Source organism: Aspergillus melleus (genome assembly GCF_016097325.1).
Source record: "Aspergillus melleus strain CBS 546.65 chromosome Unknown contig6, whole genome shotgun sequence".
Classification (NCBI taxonomy): domain Eukaryota; kingdom Fungi; phylum Ascomycota; class Eurotiomycetes; order Eurotiales; family Aspergillaceae; genus Aspergillus; species Aspergillus melleus.
In genome coordinates, this window is record NW_025763375.1 from 985,073 (window position 1) to 999,891 (window position 14,819).

At 49.6% G+C, this 14,819-nt stretch overlaps 5 protein-coding genes across 5 annotated transcripts; 3 read left to right on the top strand and 2 right to left on the bottom strand.

The window, feature by feature from the left end:
• Window positions 1–920: 920 nt before the first annotated feature.
• On the top strand, window positions 921–2,660 carry LDX57_010106 (uncharacterized protein; the record flags this gene model as incomplete). The annotated part of the gene is made up of 3 exons (XM_046091852.1): window positions 921–1,103; window positions 1,162–1,829; window positions 1,889–2,660. The coding sequence occupies 3 exons, from the start codon at window positions 921–923 to the stop codon at window positions 2,658–2,660; spliced, it is 1,623 nt and encodes a 540-aa protein (XP_045947829.1).
• A 459-nt stretch (window positions 2,661–3,119) lies between these two features.
• LDX57_010107 (uncharacterized protein) lies at window positions 3,120–3,869 on the bottom strand (the record flags this gene model as incomplete). Its single annotated transcript, XM_046091853.1, has 1 exon — window positions 3,120–3,869. The coding sequence occupies one exon, from the start codon at window positions 3,867–3,869 to the stop codon at window positions 3,120–3,122; it is 750 nt and encodes a 249-aa protein (XP_045947830.1).
• A 1,842-nt stretch (window positions 3,870–5,711) lies between these two features.
• Window positions 5,712–6,656, top strand: TMT1 (class I SAM-dependent methyltransferase; the record flags this gene model as incomplete). The annotated part of the gene is made up of 1 exon (XM_046091854.1): window positions 5,712–6,656. The coding sequence occupies one exon, from the start codon at window positions 5,712–5,714 to the stop codon at window positions 6,654–6,656; it is 945 nt and encodes a 314-aa protein (XP_045947831.1).
• A 103-nt stretch (window positions 6,657–6,759) lies between these two features.
• Window positions 6,760–7,986, bottom strand: LDX57_010109 (fungal specific transcription factor domain-containing protein; the record flags this gene model as incomplete). Its single annotated transcript, XM_046091855.1, has 2 exons — window positions 6,760–7,471; window positions 7,520–7,986. 2 exons carry the CDS (start codon window positions 7,984–7,986, stop codon window positions 6,760–6,762), a joined length of 1,179 nt encoding a protein of 392 aa, XP_045947832.1.
• A 2,131-nt stretch (window positions 7,987–10,117) lies between these two features.
• LDX57_010110 (uncharacterized protein) lies at window positions 10,118–14,578 on the top strand (the record flags this gene model as incomplete). The annotated part of the gene is made up of 2 exons (XM_046091856.1): window positions 10,118–10,960; window positions 11,021–14,578. 2 exons carry the CDS (start codon window positions 10,118–10,120, stop codon window positions 14,576–14,578), a joined length of 4,401 nt encoding a protein of 1,466 aa, XP_045947833.1.
• Between the last annotated feature and the right edge of the window lie 241 nt (window positions 14,579–14,819).

The window sequence follows — 14,819 nt, forward strand, 5'->3', positions numbered from 1 at the left end:
GCCTTTCCTAGGAAACATCTACCGTGGTTCGAATTGAATAGTGTACATTCCCCACCAGGTCCACCTGTCACTGAGCGATCACGATATCGGATATCAGCGAGATACACCGTTCAAGAATATACCCACACGAACCGCTACTGGATTGCCAATCATCCAGGTTAACTCTGTCGTTCCCGAGGAGATACTCAAAGTTTCCAGAAAGACTCTTTTGCCTTTCCCTTACAGGCCTAGCATCTGTCGTCGGAGCTCGCGTCAGCTCGTGCTGATCCCTTCTACATTCTCTAAATGCTTCAATCTCGAACAGGCATACCAGCACCTCCATTTGTTGCTCGCAGGCCGCCCTTCAAATGAGACCCACTCATGGGGGGCTAGAGTGCTCTGTCTATTCGGGGTGCGCGAATATGGAGATCATCCCAGTGTGAAGCGCTCGTTGGTTGAGCACGCAAGGTGAGTTCTGGGCAGCAGGGCAAAGTCTTGAATGGAAGTTCGATCGAGCATGATCTAATGATTGCGATATGACCGAATGTCACTATATGAAGCCCTCCAGGCTCCTCCGTGTCTTCTAGAACACAACTTCCGGACTCGTTCCAATCATAGCTCTCAAGCCCGCGGTACAAGTGTCCATAATGCCTTGGAAGACAATCTCCTATCTCTTGTTTCTTTCAGCTACCTTGTTGTTGGCAAACCTCCAACTAGACTGGAAGCATTTTCTCCTCCTCTCTGGATTGAGTGTCATTGTTGGCATTGCGTGCCTTATTTTGAAACTGCTCGTCGCGGCCTATTTATGGCGCCGTTTGATTGTGCTTGACCCTAATGGAAAGAAAGAATTCCTAGGGCAGCCACTCCTCTTCCCTGCCCGACTATCCCATGCACGCAGATTTCCCGCAACTGAGAGATACAACTACTGGTACGATTACTTCATGGTTGGCGTACCTGTTGGTCTTCGGGGCCGCATAGGGAATCTTCTTTCTATAGACGCTGTCCCGGCTTCGGAAAGTCAGAGGGAAAAATGCTGGTTCACCATTGATCCGGGTTACTACCTCAACTGGGGGAGCGGTAATCTTTCCTTGGAGGAGAAGCTGCATATGTTCCTGGAATCCGAGGTGAGTGCGAGCCTCATCTCTTTGTGTGGTCCAATATCTAATTATCCGTCACACTCAGGGTGAAAACCCACAGGAGTTCCCATATGCATACCTCATTAGCGTCCCTCGATTCCTGTGCTTTCAGAAAAGCGCAATCTGCTACTGGTATCTCTACAACTCGGAACGGGAGCTCACTGCAATGATCATGGAGATCAATAACTCTTTCTTCGAAAAACGGAACTTTTTTTACCGCGTGACAGGTGATGATCTCACTGTCGACGACCCGGTGAACGCGCCCAAGGAAGCAAGAGCCTTGATAAAGAACCAGGAACAGCATGTTCCTATTCGGTTCCTTTCTCCTGCACCCAAAAGCAAGCACTACAAAGGGTCCTGGGAGAAACTTATATTCGGCTCCCCCTTTGAGAAGGTAGGAGGGGATTTGACTGCGAAATACATAGACCCTCTTGCAGGCCCTGCTCTGCAATCCAACCTGAGTTCAAATACTCCTGAAGGTCAAGTCAAGGTTACAAGTCGGCTTTCTTCCTGGGGTGACCCGGTCGATCCGATATCTGCTAGCGGACGTGAAATCGCCGGCTTTATTGCTCGGTGGACTCACGTCGGGGCACTATCTGCTCCTCGCATTATCAAAGAGGCCCTTAAGATCCGCTTCCGGGGAAAGCTGAAATATCTTCATAGACCCGAAGTCCGATCTGGCGGTAATCCGCGTAAACCAACCAAGGTCGAACGGTTAGTGGCTTTTCTTATCTCGCTGAATGTACCATGGGGCTAATAATCGACGTTGGCAGTACATTGGAGCAATTCTTCCGGGAGTACCTATCACAACTCGCAACTAACTGCACATTTCCTTTGTCAATCAAATATATGCCTCCAACCTCTCTTCACTTTGAACCGATCGTTTTCAATGCAGCAGTATCGGAAACCTCCGATCCTCCCCAAACCCTGACTATCCAGCCGTTATCTTTCCGCTTTTACACCTCGTTCTTTGAACAGCCAGACCCCAAAACTGCCTTCAGTGTGGAGTCCACAGCATCTCCGACAGATTCGGACCAAGAATCGCGCCGTCTATCGGTCTCCGACAATTCCCTCTTGGATAAAGTCCTTGCCACCGCCGGACAGACCGTAAATGCGGAGATTACTAAGATCGAGCCTCTCCAATCATCCCAAGGTTTAGAGAGAGCTGTACTGCAAAATACGATCTCTTTCCTGCGCCGTTCATCGCCTCGCACGTTCATGGACGGTTTTATGGAGCATAACTTCCCTGCGGACAAACAGCGAGAGTACAGAGTTAGCTTGCTCCACTATCTCTTATCGCGTCGCCTGCCAATCGAGTCCCAGGCAGTTGTTGCGCAACTATTTATTGCGGCGAGAGTGGCACTGGTGAGCGTTCTCTTGCATGCAACATACCAGACTTGGGCAAGGGAGCCGGTGATTCAGTGTTTGCGGAATATTCTCGTTACTCCTACCACTGGAACTTTGGCTTACGCTGGGTGGGACGTGGTACATAATTATATTGGAGAGTATTATCTGAATCCGTTTGCGTGGGGAGAGGGTCTGTGAGGAGTGCAGAAATTTTGATCGGTGGCGCCGATGGCAGGAAACGTGGGAAGAATACTTGTTTATTCACAAGTTAACATGGTAACTTTTTTGGGCGTTTTTAAGCTCCTGGCGATCAGGGATGCGTCGATTGAGCCGTGGGTCTTTAGCTTTGTGTCGGTTAAATTGATCTTTAGTAATAGAGTGCAAGACTGTATGATAATGCTACTTTTTTTGTGTAATACGGCGAATATTCTAGAGTAAAATTATGATGTCCAATCCCAGATGGACTCTGTCAGGCATTTCTCGTTTCCCCGGCCCCGGCCCCCCGTCTATACTGCAGCGACTGCAGCCTTTGGGAATTGTCCCTTGCTACGTGATATCATAATCCTAAAAGGCGTGAACTCAAATGTTACTAATATCATGTGCATTATAAGCTCAACCTAATATACTGTCGGTTGAACACGAACAACGTAGTCTCTCTCAATGATACACTGGAACCTCCTGATTCTCTCCGATACGAACCCCAATCGCAGTATACTCATCCAGATCCTCAACCGGTAATCCAAGGACCTTGTTGTGCAGCTCGTACTTCGATTCCAGATCTGCATCGCCATTGGGAAAGAACATCCGACTATACAACTGCTTCGCAAACCCGGCAAAGTTACCCTGCATCACCGCAGCATGAGCTTCCTTCCATCGCTCTTCAGATGACTCGTGCGTGATCTTCCAGTCGGCATCCGTGGTGCCAGTCACGCGCTTGACACTCTCGAACATGTCGCGCTGGCTGACTCGGAAGCTCGAGATGTAGACAGGGCCGTTGCGGAATTGGGACAAAGTAGGCGACTTATCCGTCTCGTCATCGGGGAGTTCCTTGAGACTCAACAAGCTAGCTAACGCCCGACCGCACTGGGGCCATGTGCTTGTATTAAGGAGAGTATTTCCACCATCAAACAGGATCAGCGAACGGTTCTGGAAATCGAATCCGTATCGATCGGGCCCGCCTCCCAGGCTGAACTCGTACCAGAAGTTGCAGTTCAGGAGCAGGTACGAGCTCACTCCAAGTCTCTCAATTTCGGCGCAGTTGTCATGATGGCTGAGAAGGCTCTCCTCTAGGAGTTTCGGGTTCTGCGAGTCGTGTCCAAACCAATTTGGCTGGACATAGGGCACCCCGGCCTTTGCGGCTGCGCGTACTAGCTTTTTGGTAGTGTCTCTGGGCGCCATGACAGCCATTGTGATTATCAGCACTTGCTGTCCGCGCAGGGCTTCCACCAGTGCAGAGTCATCATCGCCGCTATAATCGACCCGTGCAATCTGGACGCCCTCTGGGAGCTTGTTGGTGCTGTTGGGCCGAGTGATGGCAGTCACGATGTGCTTTCCTGTCTTGAGCAGGTGCTCTGTTACGTGTTTCCCGACTTGGCCGCCGGCCTGTTACTTTGTTAGAAAAGCTCCATTACTGCAGGTTAAGAATAGAACATACTCCGACGATCGCCACTTTTTCGATGCGGTTCGTAAAGCCCTGGGGCTGGTCTTTGGCGTATTCCTGGGTCATGGTGGCTGGAGAGATCAAGGATAGGAATGGACACTTTAGTCTTAAATGATATATTTCTTACTACTTCGACAAATCTTATGCAGCTATTTATATAGCGAAATGTACGATTACAAATAGGGATTCGGTGCAGGCTTATTTCCAGAGCCCTAACTGCGTCCCGACATGGACATATCGGCCTGTCGGAGATACCGGGCTTAAGCGCGCAGACCGACGGGGCGAAAGACCGACAGACTCCTCGAGTTAATGAGACTTCCAGGCCACCAATTCCATGGCAAGTGCGATTCCGAGTCGAAAGACATGTTAATTATGACGCGAAGCTTCTAGTCTACTGCAGTTAGCCCTGATAACGTGTCACCCAGGGCTTTTATCAGATCCCATGAATAGTTACAGATCTTGCTGACCGAGCAATGAACTTGAATGATTCGCTCGACTTCTCTAAGTTAAACGCTAGGCAAGCTCATTGGAATAATGCAACATGACTTCTTGAAAGGTATTTGGATGCTAGAAGCTACCTGTCAAGTACCGAGAGAATACCTGTTGGTCTACCAGCATATACATGGGAGAATGCCACAAATTTTGCATTTCTACGTCGATCCGTCACACTGACATGATCAAGAGGGGCATATTAGGGCTGTCGAGCTATTATCCAGGTATGATCAGCAGGGCTTTTTGGTCCTGGTCGGTGATTAGCCTAAGAGCGACCGATGCATTCGTCTTGAGATATTCTGGGAGTATCATCATCTTATCGCTCGGTTTCTTGTCACCTTTCTTTGCTGATATCCCTTGATCATGTATGCCATCTCTTTCGTGACCAATGCTAATAAAATTCGTAGGCTGACCATCGTCGAGTATCCCATCTGAGTGTGATCGGGGATATCGTTTTGTATTCTATCCACGGACAGGGTACTTCTATATGTCAATAGCTTTCATCGCCTGTTTGTGTTTGCTGAGAAAGCCACTATGCCAACTCCAACGTGGGTTCTGTCGCGCTCGACGATATGCAGTTGGAGATATATTAGGACCCACGATAGCGAGGTGCTCGGGATGCTACCTTGTGTTCATCAGCATCGTGTATAGCGGTCGCGTTTCTGTAGAAGTAGATCTCAGCCCAACCACATACAGTACCTAACGTGCACATTTTTGATCAGCTAAGATACCTCCAGCTAACGGACAAGACCTATCCCTTATGAAACGGGCCGAATATGCATGAGTGGCTACCTAATATCCCCCATCCTCGTGTCCACGGCGGCTACCGACGCCATCGCCACGTTATTCGTCGGAAGTCCAGGATCCAGGACTACCAAGATGCCCAATAGGTGCAACCTCCTCAGCCTTCGTGTTACATTTCATTGTCCAAAACAAAAGGCGGGGAAAGACCGGTTCTATTAATATCTTCATCTACCGTGCAAATAATCATCGCCATCACACTCCTCTCTCCACCCTCTCCAACCCATCTATCCAAACATCCATACACACAATGCATTCCAAGCCCTAATCAATCTCTCCCTCCAAAAGCATCTCAAATGTCCCTCCCTACGCCCCCCGAAGAAAAGCAAACAGAACTCGGCTTCTCCCCCTCCCAAGGCGCCAACTGGACCGACTACCTCGCCTACAGACCACTCTACCCACCTTCCTTCTACGCGCGCATCTATGCCTACCACGCCACGAAGCCTCTAGCTAGCTGGACCCACGCGCACGATATCGGCACAGGCTGCGGGATCGTGGCGTCGAGTCTCGCCTCACGGTTCGCGCACGTAACGGCCTCCGATCCGAACGATGGATACATCGATATTGCGCGGAGGATGTTGCTCAGATACCATCGACATCCCGGGGTATCAGAGACGGAGAATAAGTTCACATTTCTGCAAGAGCGAGGGGAGAGGAGTTGGCTCGGTTCCGGGACGGTGGATTTAGCGTCTGTCTGTGAGAGTGTGCATTGGATGGATACTCGCGCCGTTATTGGTGAGGCTGGCAGGGAGTTGAAGGTCGGGGGAACATTGGTTCTCTCGCATTATACGTTTCCGAGGATCATGGGGAATGACCGCGCACAGCGGGTCTGGGAAGAGATTCGAGCGGTGTGGGTAAGCAGGATGTGTGTCGGGGACCTGTTGGATCGGGCGGTTAGGGTTGTCAATATGGCGTATGAGGGGTTGGAGTTTCCCCCGGAGGAGTGGGAACGTGTGCAGAGGGTTTATGTTAATTCCGGGGGTAGTCTAGAGGCGTTCAAGATGGATGAGAGGGTGGGTGAGAGGAGGGTTGGTGAAGGAGAGGAGATCGTGTGGGTGGAGGATGATGAAGATTGGTGCGATTCGCAAGGCATTAACTGGTTTAAAGGGTACATGGCCACATGGGTGCCGTGTGTTCCTGAGTCCGACATGAAGGGGCTTTGGGATGAGATGGAGAGTGCGTTGGATGGTAAGGTGGGATTTCAAATTCCATTAGTGATGACTTTAGCGACGAAGAAATGATTAGACATTTTTAAGAGTCAAGTATGTAGACAATGACGCAGGACTAACACTGAAGATACTGAATGCGCGTTCCTCCAGCTGAGCCGTTACGAGTCAGTCCGAATCAAGGGTTGCCCACCGGGAAATTCATCGTGTCAAAAAGATCCATGACGTCGATCCCGAGCAGTTGGAACTCTTCCGAAGCGATTGCGCCCGTAAGGCTATCCATTGTCGCGGCTGAAGCTCCATATTGACTCCCCATAAAATCATTGCTTCCAAGCATCGGTTTCTCAGTATCCGGCGGGGCGCTCGCTTTTCTTGATGAATCCTTCGTCTGACTTTCATTTGGCGCTTGGCGGCTGTACTGTTGCATGGTGAAGCTAGGGGTATGATTGAATGGGCCCGTTGACGGTGCAAGGGGCTGAGAACCCAGAAAGGCACCGCTGATAGACGTTTGAAGTGAATCTGCATCAACCTGTAGCCCTGTTCTTGGCGCCACAGTCGTAACGCCAGGAACACTTGTCTGACCGAATTGACCGTGGCTATCGGAGAATACGTGTTGACTATCTCCTCTCTGCGCCTCTTCTATCTCCTGATGTCGGTCGCGTCCATGCGCTTTTATTTGTGACTCGCGTATATATTGACGCGCGATGTGAGCGAACTCGGCCAAAAGGGAGCTGGGGACGGTTCCCTGACTCGCATAATCCAGCCGACTGAAGTGCCCGATGCCAATGTCTAACAGAGATAGATAGGAGGTGGTCTGCGGAAGCAGTGGGTTGTGAACAGCTTCGTCAAAAAGAATGAACAGAGCTGAAAGTGGCATGATCGCCAGTACCCTAATCTTTTAGCATGCGGTAAGCAAAGGCGTGTCGAGATCAACTCACCACAACGACGTGTATGATGCGACCTCGATGTATTTGGTCAGTTCCAAAATGGAACAAGCCGTATCTATGAACAGCCTTTTCATGTGCAATTGCAACTCCATCTCTTTCGGGCCGTGGCCAATGTAGAGAGCCGTCCGTGATAAAGTCATCAAAGCATTATAGTAGTAATATTGTGTATGCAGAGCAACCGACACTGCCATCGGTCCGGGCATCAACCTGGCTTTGAGAGGCTCCCCGGGACGATAGGACTCAGGAATCGAGTTTTTCCACGATTCAAGCTCTTCGAGCAGATGCTGGATGCGATCTAAATAGTAACTTGAAGAATTCCCGGCCGCACTGAGAGAAAATATAGTGCTGTAAATCCGGGAAACAAGTCGGGCATAACGCGCATGCGTGAGAAACCAATCATAATCATCAAATACGGATTCCGGAACATAGGGAATTGGACATCCGATATCAGAATCCATGATGTTCTAGACAATATCAGTTTTAAGTCCATGCTGTTCATACTTGTACTCACGGATGTTCTTCCCGTCACAAAGCAAGACGTCTTATCGAGGCAATAGAGGACCCAAAACACCCGATGAGAAAGATTATCTTTGAGTCCCCTATTCCGATTATAACCCATATTCTGTGCCATCCGCGCGGCTTCCGATACCAGGAGGGCCTCGAATTGCCATGCTGACAGTTTAGTGGAAAACACTGCCTTCAGGGACTGTTAGCTCTCTGTTCACCCACGTCTAGGCGGTCTCGTACCATTGCCGTGAGAGCCTGGAAATGAAGGTCAGCACATAATCACTAATCACACAATATCAAGAGGAACAAACCTGAACAGCCATCAGAGATCCCTTAGTAAAGATGATATCTGGGAAGCAAGACATTGCTCCCTCAAAAAAAGACCATGCTTGTCCTTTTCCAGGGTCGAAACTACCTCCATCGTTATACTGACACCCGAGGGCCAAAACAGCATAGTATAACCCGGACCAAACTCTATCATTCTCGAGTGACGGGTACAGCAGGTGTCCGTAAAGCCGTTGCTCGAATGCAGCTCGGTCTAAGAATGGGTACACCGGATGCACATGAGTAAAGAAAGCTATCGATTACTGTCAACCCTCTGTAATAGTGATTTTAGCAAAGGCATTACCTTGTATACATGCTGTCGAGACATCTTCGGAGGGTTGCAAGGGTGGCAAGTTCTGCTGCCGCAGAAACGGCAGGTTGGCAGCCTTATTGGCTCCTCTGGTTCTCGAATTGGCAACCGATCCGATAGTTTCCAGAAGTTGATTCAACCGAGTATGCCCCAGTCGCGTACCTAGGGCGTCGACTCTAGCTTTGGAGAAAAAGGATATATTTGAGCTAGGGCCTAGAGCTTAAGTTAGTCAGAAAAGTATATGGTACGATAACTACCAACCAAATATCTCAGCTAGCTACAAGACCATTGACGTAAGCATGATTCAGTGTGTAATACAAAATGCAGGTTTTGCTCACTTTGTTGGTAACCTCTTCATCCCGACCACGAGCTGGTGTTTGACGGCTTGCTAAGAGATGATCCACATATAGACTCGCCGGTGTAGAACTCGATGGGGCTGGCAGGTGCGCGGTTTGATTCTAACCCAATGTTAAATTTGAATTGAAGATGAACCACAGGCAGAAAAGCAAACCTTATTGGGCACGGAATCTTCTGTGACAGCTGGGTCGGGGGAAGTCAAAGCTGGCCGTTTAACTGGCGAGCGACTTTCTGGAGCTCCCGACTGACATTCAAAATCGTCTGCCTGTTGTTTTCGTTTTCGGGGTGGCTTCATATAACTGTAGTGGCATCGAGCCTTGCGATTCTGTATTCCAATTTAGATGACCCGTATCAACCATCTTCTTTAGAACCAAAGCTTAACACCTACAATGCAATAGTCGCACGCAGCATGTTCATCTTCCCCGGACCCTATTGCCATTGCCCAAGTTAGAAGCAGCCTCTATAGTCATAAACATCTGTCGGAATGAAACGGAACCTCTCACTAATGCAGCGGACTTTTCGCGATTTGCACAGATCGCAGGTCTTGGACACTTTACTGGTCGGCATGTCAGCCATAACGTAATATTCCACAACGCTCAGTCTAGACAAGGATGTGATATCATATCCCTTCGGAACCGATACGAGTGGGCAAGACGGAGGAAAAGAGTAGTGAAGGGAACAAGTGAACGAGAAGCGGCGGCGGTCTCTCTGTTATTTCGGCGGCGACGACGGCACCGAAACCTTCGGGACCGAAGGTGGCCCACCTCGGCAAGTGATTGGCCGATCATCCGGATTTATCGAGCTGCACATTCCATTCACGCTCAAAGCTTGAAATAAAGTGGTTGCATGTGTAAATTAGGAAATCAGCTTGTCGACGTCAGCATGCTGAGTGTATACCAGTGCAGGACATAAAAGGGGCGCAGGACATGACCCGTATATTCTCCGATCCAGTAACGTTGGCAAGCGTTTAGTATCGTTCCGAGCGGGTGTCGAGTATAAATCGCCTTCTTTTCTCGTATACTTTGTTTTATCTTCAGTCTTCTCATTTTGACGCTTTTCTTCGCTTCTCTCTTTGATAACCTATAACCCAAATGGACGAAAATATTCCTCCCGAAAATGTCAGCGAGGACAGGAACGGCGAAAGCGGGAGAATTGAGGCGTCTCAATTGGAAAAGTCAGTCAATGAACACCCCGAGGAGCTGGATAAAGTGATGCAAGCACTATCACGACGCTCTACCGAGCACGGCGCACCCGAAAACCCATTTGACCCATCTGAGCCTGGGTGGAAACTCGAACAGGCCCTCAAAGCAGCGGTTGCACGGTCCAAGGACGAAGGCTCGTCCCCGAATCTGTTGAAGTCTTCCGTGCGCTGGAGCAATCTCAATGTGTTTGGGAAAGACATGCAGACACAAGCCCAGTCGACTGTTTCTTCCTTTTTCTCGGACTGCTTCCGTGCCGTCACCAGTGTCTTTCGTCGCAGCCCCGACAGAATTATCTTGAAGGATTTTGACGGACTACTAAAGGAAGGCGAGATGCTGCTGGTATTGGGTCTGCCTGGGAGTGGGTGCTCGACGTTGTTAAGAGCTCTTTCAGGCTATCACGAGGGCCTGTCTAAGTATCATGGTGATATCACTTATAGTGGTGTCCCGGTGGACGTCATCAAGAAGGACTTTCGCGGGAAGGTCGTGCTCAACGAGGAGAACGAGAGCCACTTTCCCCATCTCACAGTTGCCCAAACGCTCGACTTTGCCATCAAGACCAAGACCCCGCGAAAGCGAATTGGTGGTGTCTCTCGCCAGCAGTATATTGAAACCATGAGGAATATCCTTGGGGCGACATTCGGCCTGACACATACCTTCCAAACCCGCGTGGGAAATGATTATATTCGAGGTGTTTCCGGGGGCGAGAGAAGAAGGGTATCTCTTGCTGAAATGGTAATTCCTCTCTTAGTTCAGCCTTTTTGAGATTAATTGGTGGACTAACAACGTGAACAGCTTGCAACTTGTCCCTCGGTAACCTACTGGGATAATCCTACCCGAGGATTGGACTCCTCGACATCTTTCGAATTTGTCAGTGCTCTTCGTGCAGCTACGAATCTCACCCACACCGTGGCAGTGGCGGCTCTGTATCAACCAGGAGATTCATTAGTCGAACTCTTTGATAAGGTGGTCATCCTCTATGAGGGTGAGCAGATCTTCTTTGGAGACATAGCTGCTGCCAAAGAGCACTTCCAGGAACTGGGCTTTGTCTTTCATCCACGCCAAACAACAGCAGAGTTCCTACTTTCCATGACAGATCCGGAGTCTAGAAAGATTCGTGAAGGATATGAGGATACTGCTCCGAGTGCTGCCTCAGAGTTCGCCTTTCTCTGGAAAGCTAGCAAGTATCGTAAGCGACTTCTGCTTGAACAACATCGACATGGGAATGAGTATCCACACGGCTTCCCCGAGAGCTTTGAGTCCTTCAAAAAAACTCAAAATGCGGAGAAGGCGCCGCTGAACAGAAGCAAGTCTCCATACACGATCAATTGGGCCATGCAGTTCTGCGCCACATATCTTCGGTCCTGTCAAAGAGTCATCTCCGACAAAGCTTATACTCTCTCTGTCGTCGTCACGATGGGGATTGTCGCGCTCCTGATTGGGTCTATGTTCTATGATATCCCCGACGACACGAGTGGATTTTTTTCCAAGGGTGGCTGTGTCTTCTTCTCGGTCCTGTTCAACATTCTGGTGAACTTTGTCGAAATCAGCGCTCAGTTTTCTCAAAGACAGATCGTGGCAAAACACAAGTCTTACGCCATGTATCATCCGTCCATCGACGCGCTAGCCTCCATGATAGCTCAGTATCCGATCAAATTCATCAACGTTGCTGTCTTCAGTGTTGTGGTATATTTCATGGTTGGGTTCAAGCGAGAGCCGGGTGCCTTCTTTGTCTTTCTGTTGTTTACCTTTCTCGCCTCCGTCACCTTGAGTGCTTTGTTCCGGACCATTGCTGCCCTCGTCAACAGGGTGGAGATCGCCCTCGCAATCGCTGGAATCATCCTGCTGGTTCTGAGTATATACGCGGGCTACGTCATTCCACAACCCTCGATGCATCCCTGGTTTAAATGGCTCAGTTATATCAACCCCGTGTACTACGCTGTCGAGTCGCTCATGGTCATGGAGTTTCACAACCGCAAGTCACCCTGTGCGACCCTCGTACCATCAGGTCCTGGATATGAAAACGTCGGCATTTTGAACCAGGTTTGTGCTTCCGAGGGCGCCGTGCCCGGGGAGATGTATGTTTCAGGCGATGCCTATGTGGAAACCTCATTCGCCTATTCCTATTCTCACCTGTGGAGAAACCTAGGTATAAGCATCGGATTTTTTGTTTTCTTCTTTATCACTTACGCCGCCGCTGCTGAGTTTAAGAACCCGCCGGCACTGAAGGGCAGCCAGCTTCTGTTCCAAAACAAGCGAGACGCACGGCGTGTATATCGGCCTGACACTATCATAGACCCAGAGGAATCATCGGGAGACGGAGATATTGATCTACCTGTACCACACGATGATACATTGATGCACCACCTGAGACCTAGCGAGGGTGTCTTTACCTGGCAAGGAGTAACATATGATATCGAGGTCAAAGACGAAAGTCGCCGCCTTCTTGCCGACGTGCAGGGATATGTTAAACCGGGAGCAATGACCGCTCTCATGGGAGAGTCGGGCGCTGGAAAGACCACCTTGCTCAATATTCTGGCACAAAGAGTTTCCACCGGTGTAATATCAGGCGATATGCTGGTCAATGGCCGTCGTCTCGGACAGTCTTTCCAGCGAGGAACAGGGTACGTTCAACAGCAAGACGTCCACTTTGAAGAAGCCACTGTGAGGGAAGCATTCCGTTTCTCAGCATTGCTTCGCCAGCCCCGGGATGTTCCTCTAGAAGAGAAATATGCGTATGTCGAGAAAGTGATTGATGCCCTTGGGATGCACGAATTTGCAGGAGCTGTTATCGGTACTCCTGGACGGGGGTTAAGTGCCGAACAGCGCAAACGAACCACAATAGGGCTGGAGCTGGTGGCTAGGCCAAGCATTTTGCTCTTCCTTGATGAACCTACGTCTGGGTTAGATTCTAGATCTGCTATGTCAATCGTTAAGTTGCTTCGCAGCCTAGCCAATGCTGGTCAAGCGATTCTCTGCACGATACATCAGCCATCGTCAATGCTATTTGAGGAGTTTGACCGACTCCTCTTGCTCGTGAAAGGCGGGAAAACCGCTTACTTCGGCGAGGTTGGCCAGAATTCAAGCACCGTGATCAACTACTTTGCACGAAACGGCGGATATCCATGTCCCGAGAATGCGAACCCTGCAGAGTACATCCTTGATGTGGTTGGTGCAGGCGCAGCCGCGCGCTCATCGCAGGACTGGGCAGAGACGTGGAAGAGCAGCCCTGAAGCACTACGGAACATGAACGAAATCCAATCCCTTGTCAAAGCGAAGGGCCAAGTCACGATCGTGTCTGATGACGAACCCGATATCTCCCAAGCCATCTACGCCTTGCCATGGACTGGGCAGTATGTTGCTGTGCAGAAACGTCTGTTTACGCAGTACTGGAGAAGCCCAGTCTACGTTGTTAGCAAGGTGGCAATCAACACAATCGGCGGTCTATTCTTAGGGTTCACCTTCTTCAAACAAGACCCCTCGGTTGCAGGCCTAAAGAATTCACTTTTCTCAATCTTCATGCTTCTCCTTCTCTCGTTGGTGATTCTCGTTCAGCTTCAACCGCGACTTATACAATACCGAAACCTCTACGAGGTCCGAGAGAAGCATTCCAGGATGTACAGCTGGACTGCCTTCATCACCGCCAGCATCGTGACCGAAATCCCGTACAATCTAGTCATTGCCTCTGTGTGCTTTATCTGCTGGTATTTCCCTGTCGGCTGGTGGCGAACCATCACAGAGGGTAGAGGAGCATTCATGTGGTTGATATTCATGGTCTTCCAATTATACCACACAAGCTTCTCGCAGGCGGTCGCAATCGCCGCCCCGGATGCCGAGACAGCCTCAATGGTCACAATATTGTTTTACACATTCATCTTCGCCTTCACGGGTGTTGTACAACCGTTGTCTAATCTCGTCGGGTTCTGGCACTTTGCGTACTATGTCTCCCCGTTCACGTATACGGTCGCGTCGATGATGAGCAGCATGAGCCACGACATTCCCGTCCAATGCTCGGAGAAGGAACTCAACCTTTTCAATCCGCCCAGTGGCATGACCTGTGAAGAATATGCCGGATCGTTTGTGAAAGCGTCCATGGCGTCTTTATCCAATCCTAACGCCACCGAGAACTGCGAATTCTGTCAATACGCAGTATCGGATTTGTTCCTGGAGGGTTTCAACATTCGGTATTCGGAACGATGGCATCATTTCGGGTATTTGTGGGCTTTTATCGCGTTTAATGTCTGTTTGTTCTTTGGTATTTATTATCTTGTTTTCCAGGGTGGAGGCACCAAAATCGGTCGGGTGTTTTCCCGTCTTGTGTCCAGGAAGCCGAAAGCCAAGTCTGTGGATTAAAATGCGAGTCCTATTGCTGGTTCTGATATTGAATTAAGTGCAATGCAATAGTCTCAATATATATATATGCCCTCTGAATGCAGATGCATGATGGAAATCAACTGATTTGGTACATCGGCGATGGTAGTTAAAGATGGGAGGTTGGAGGAATGTGCAGAGTGAATCGAAGACGACGGGACCATCAAGTGAGCAACACTATCACATGATTTGACAGTGTCATGATTAGTTTTTCGACCACACT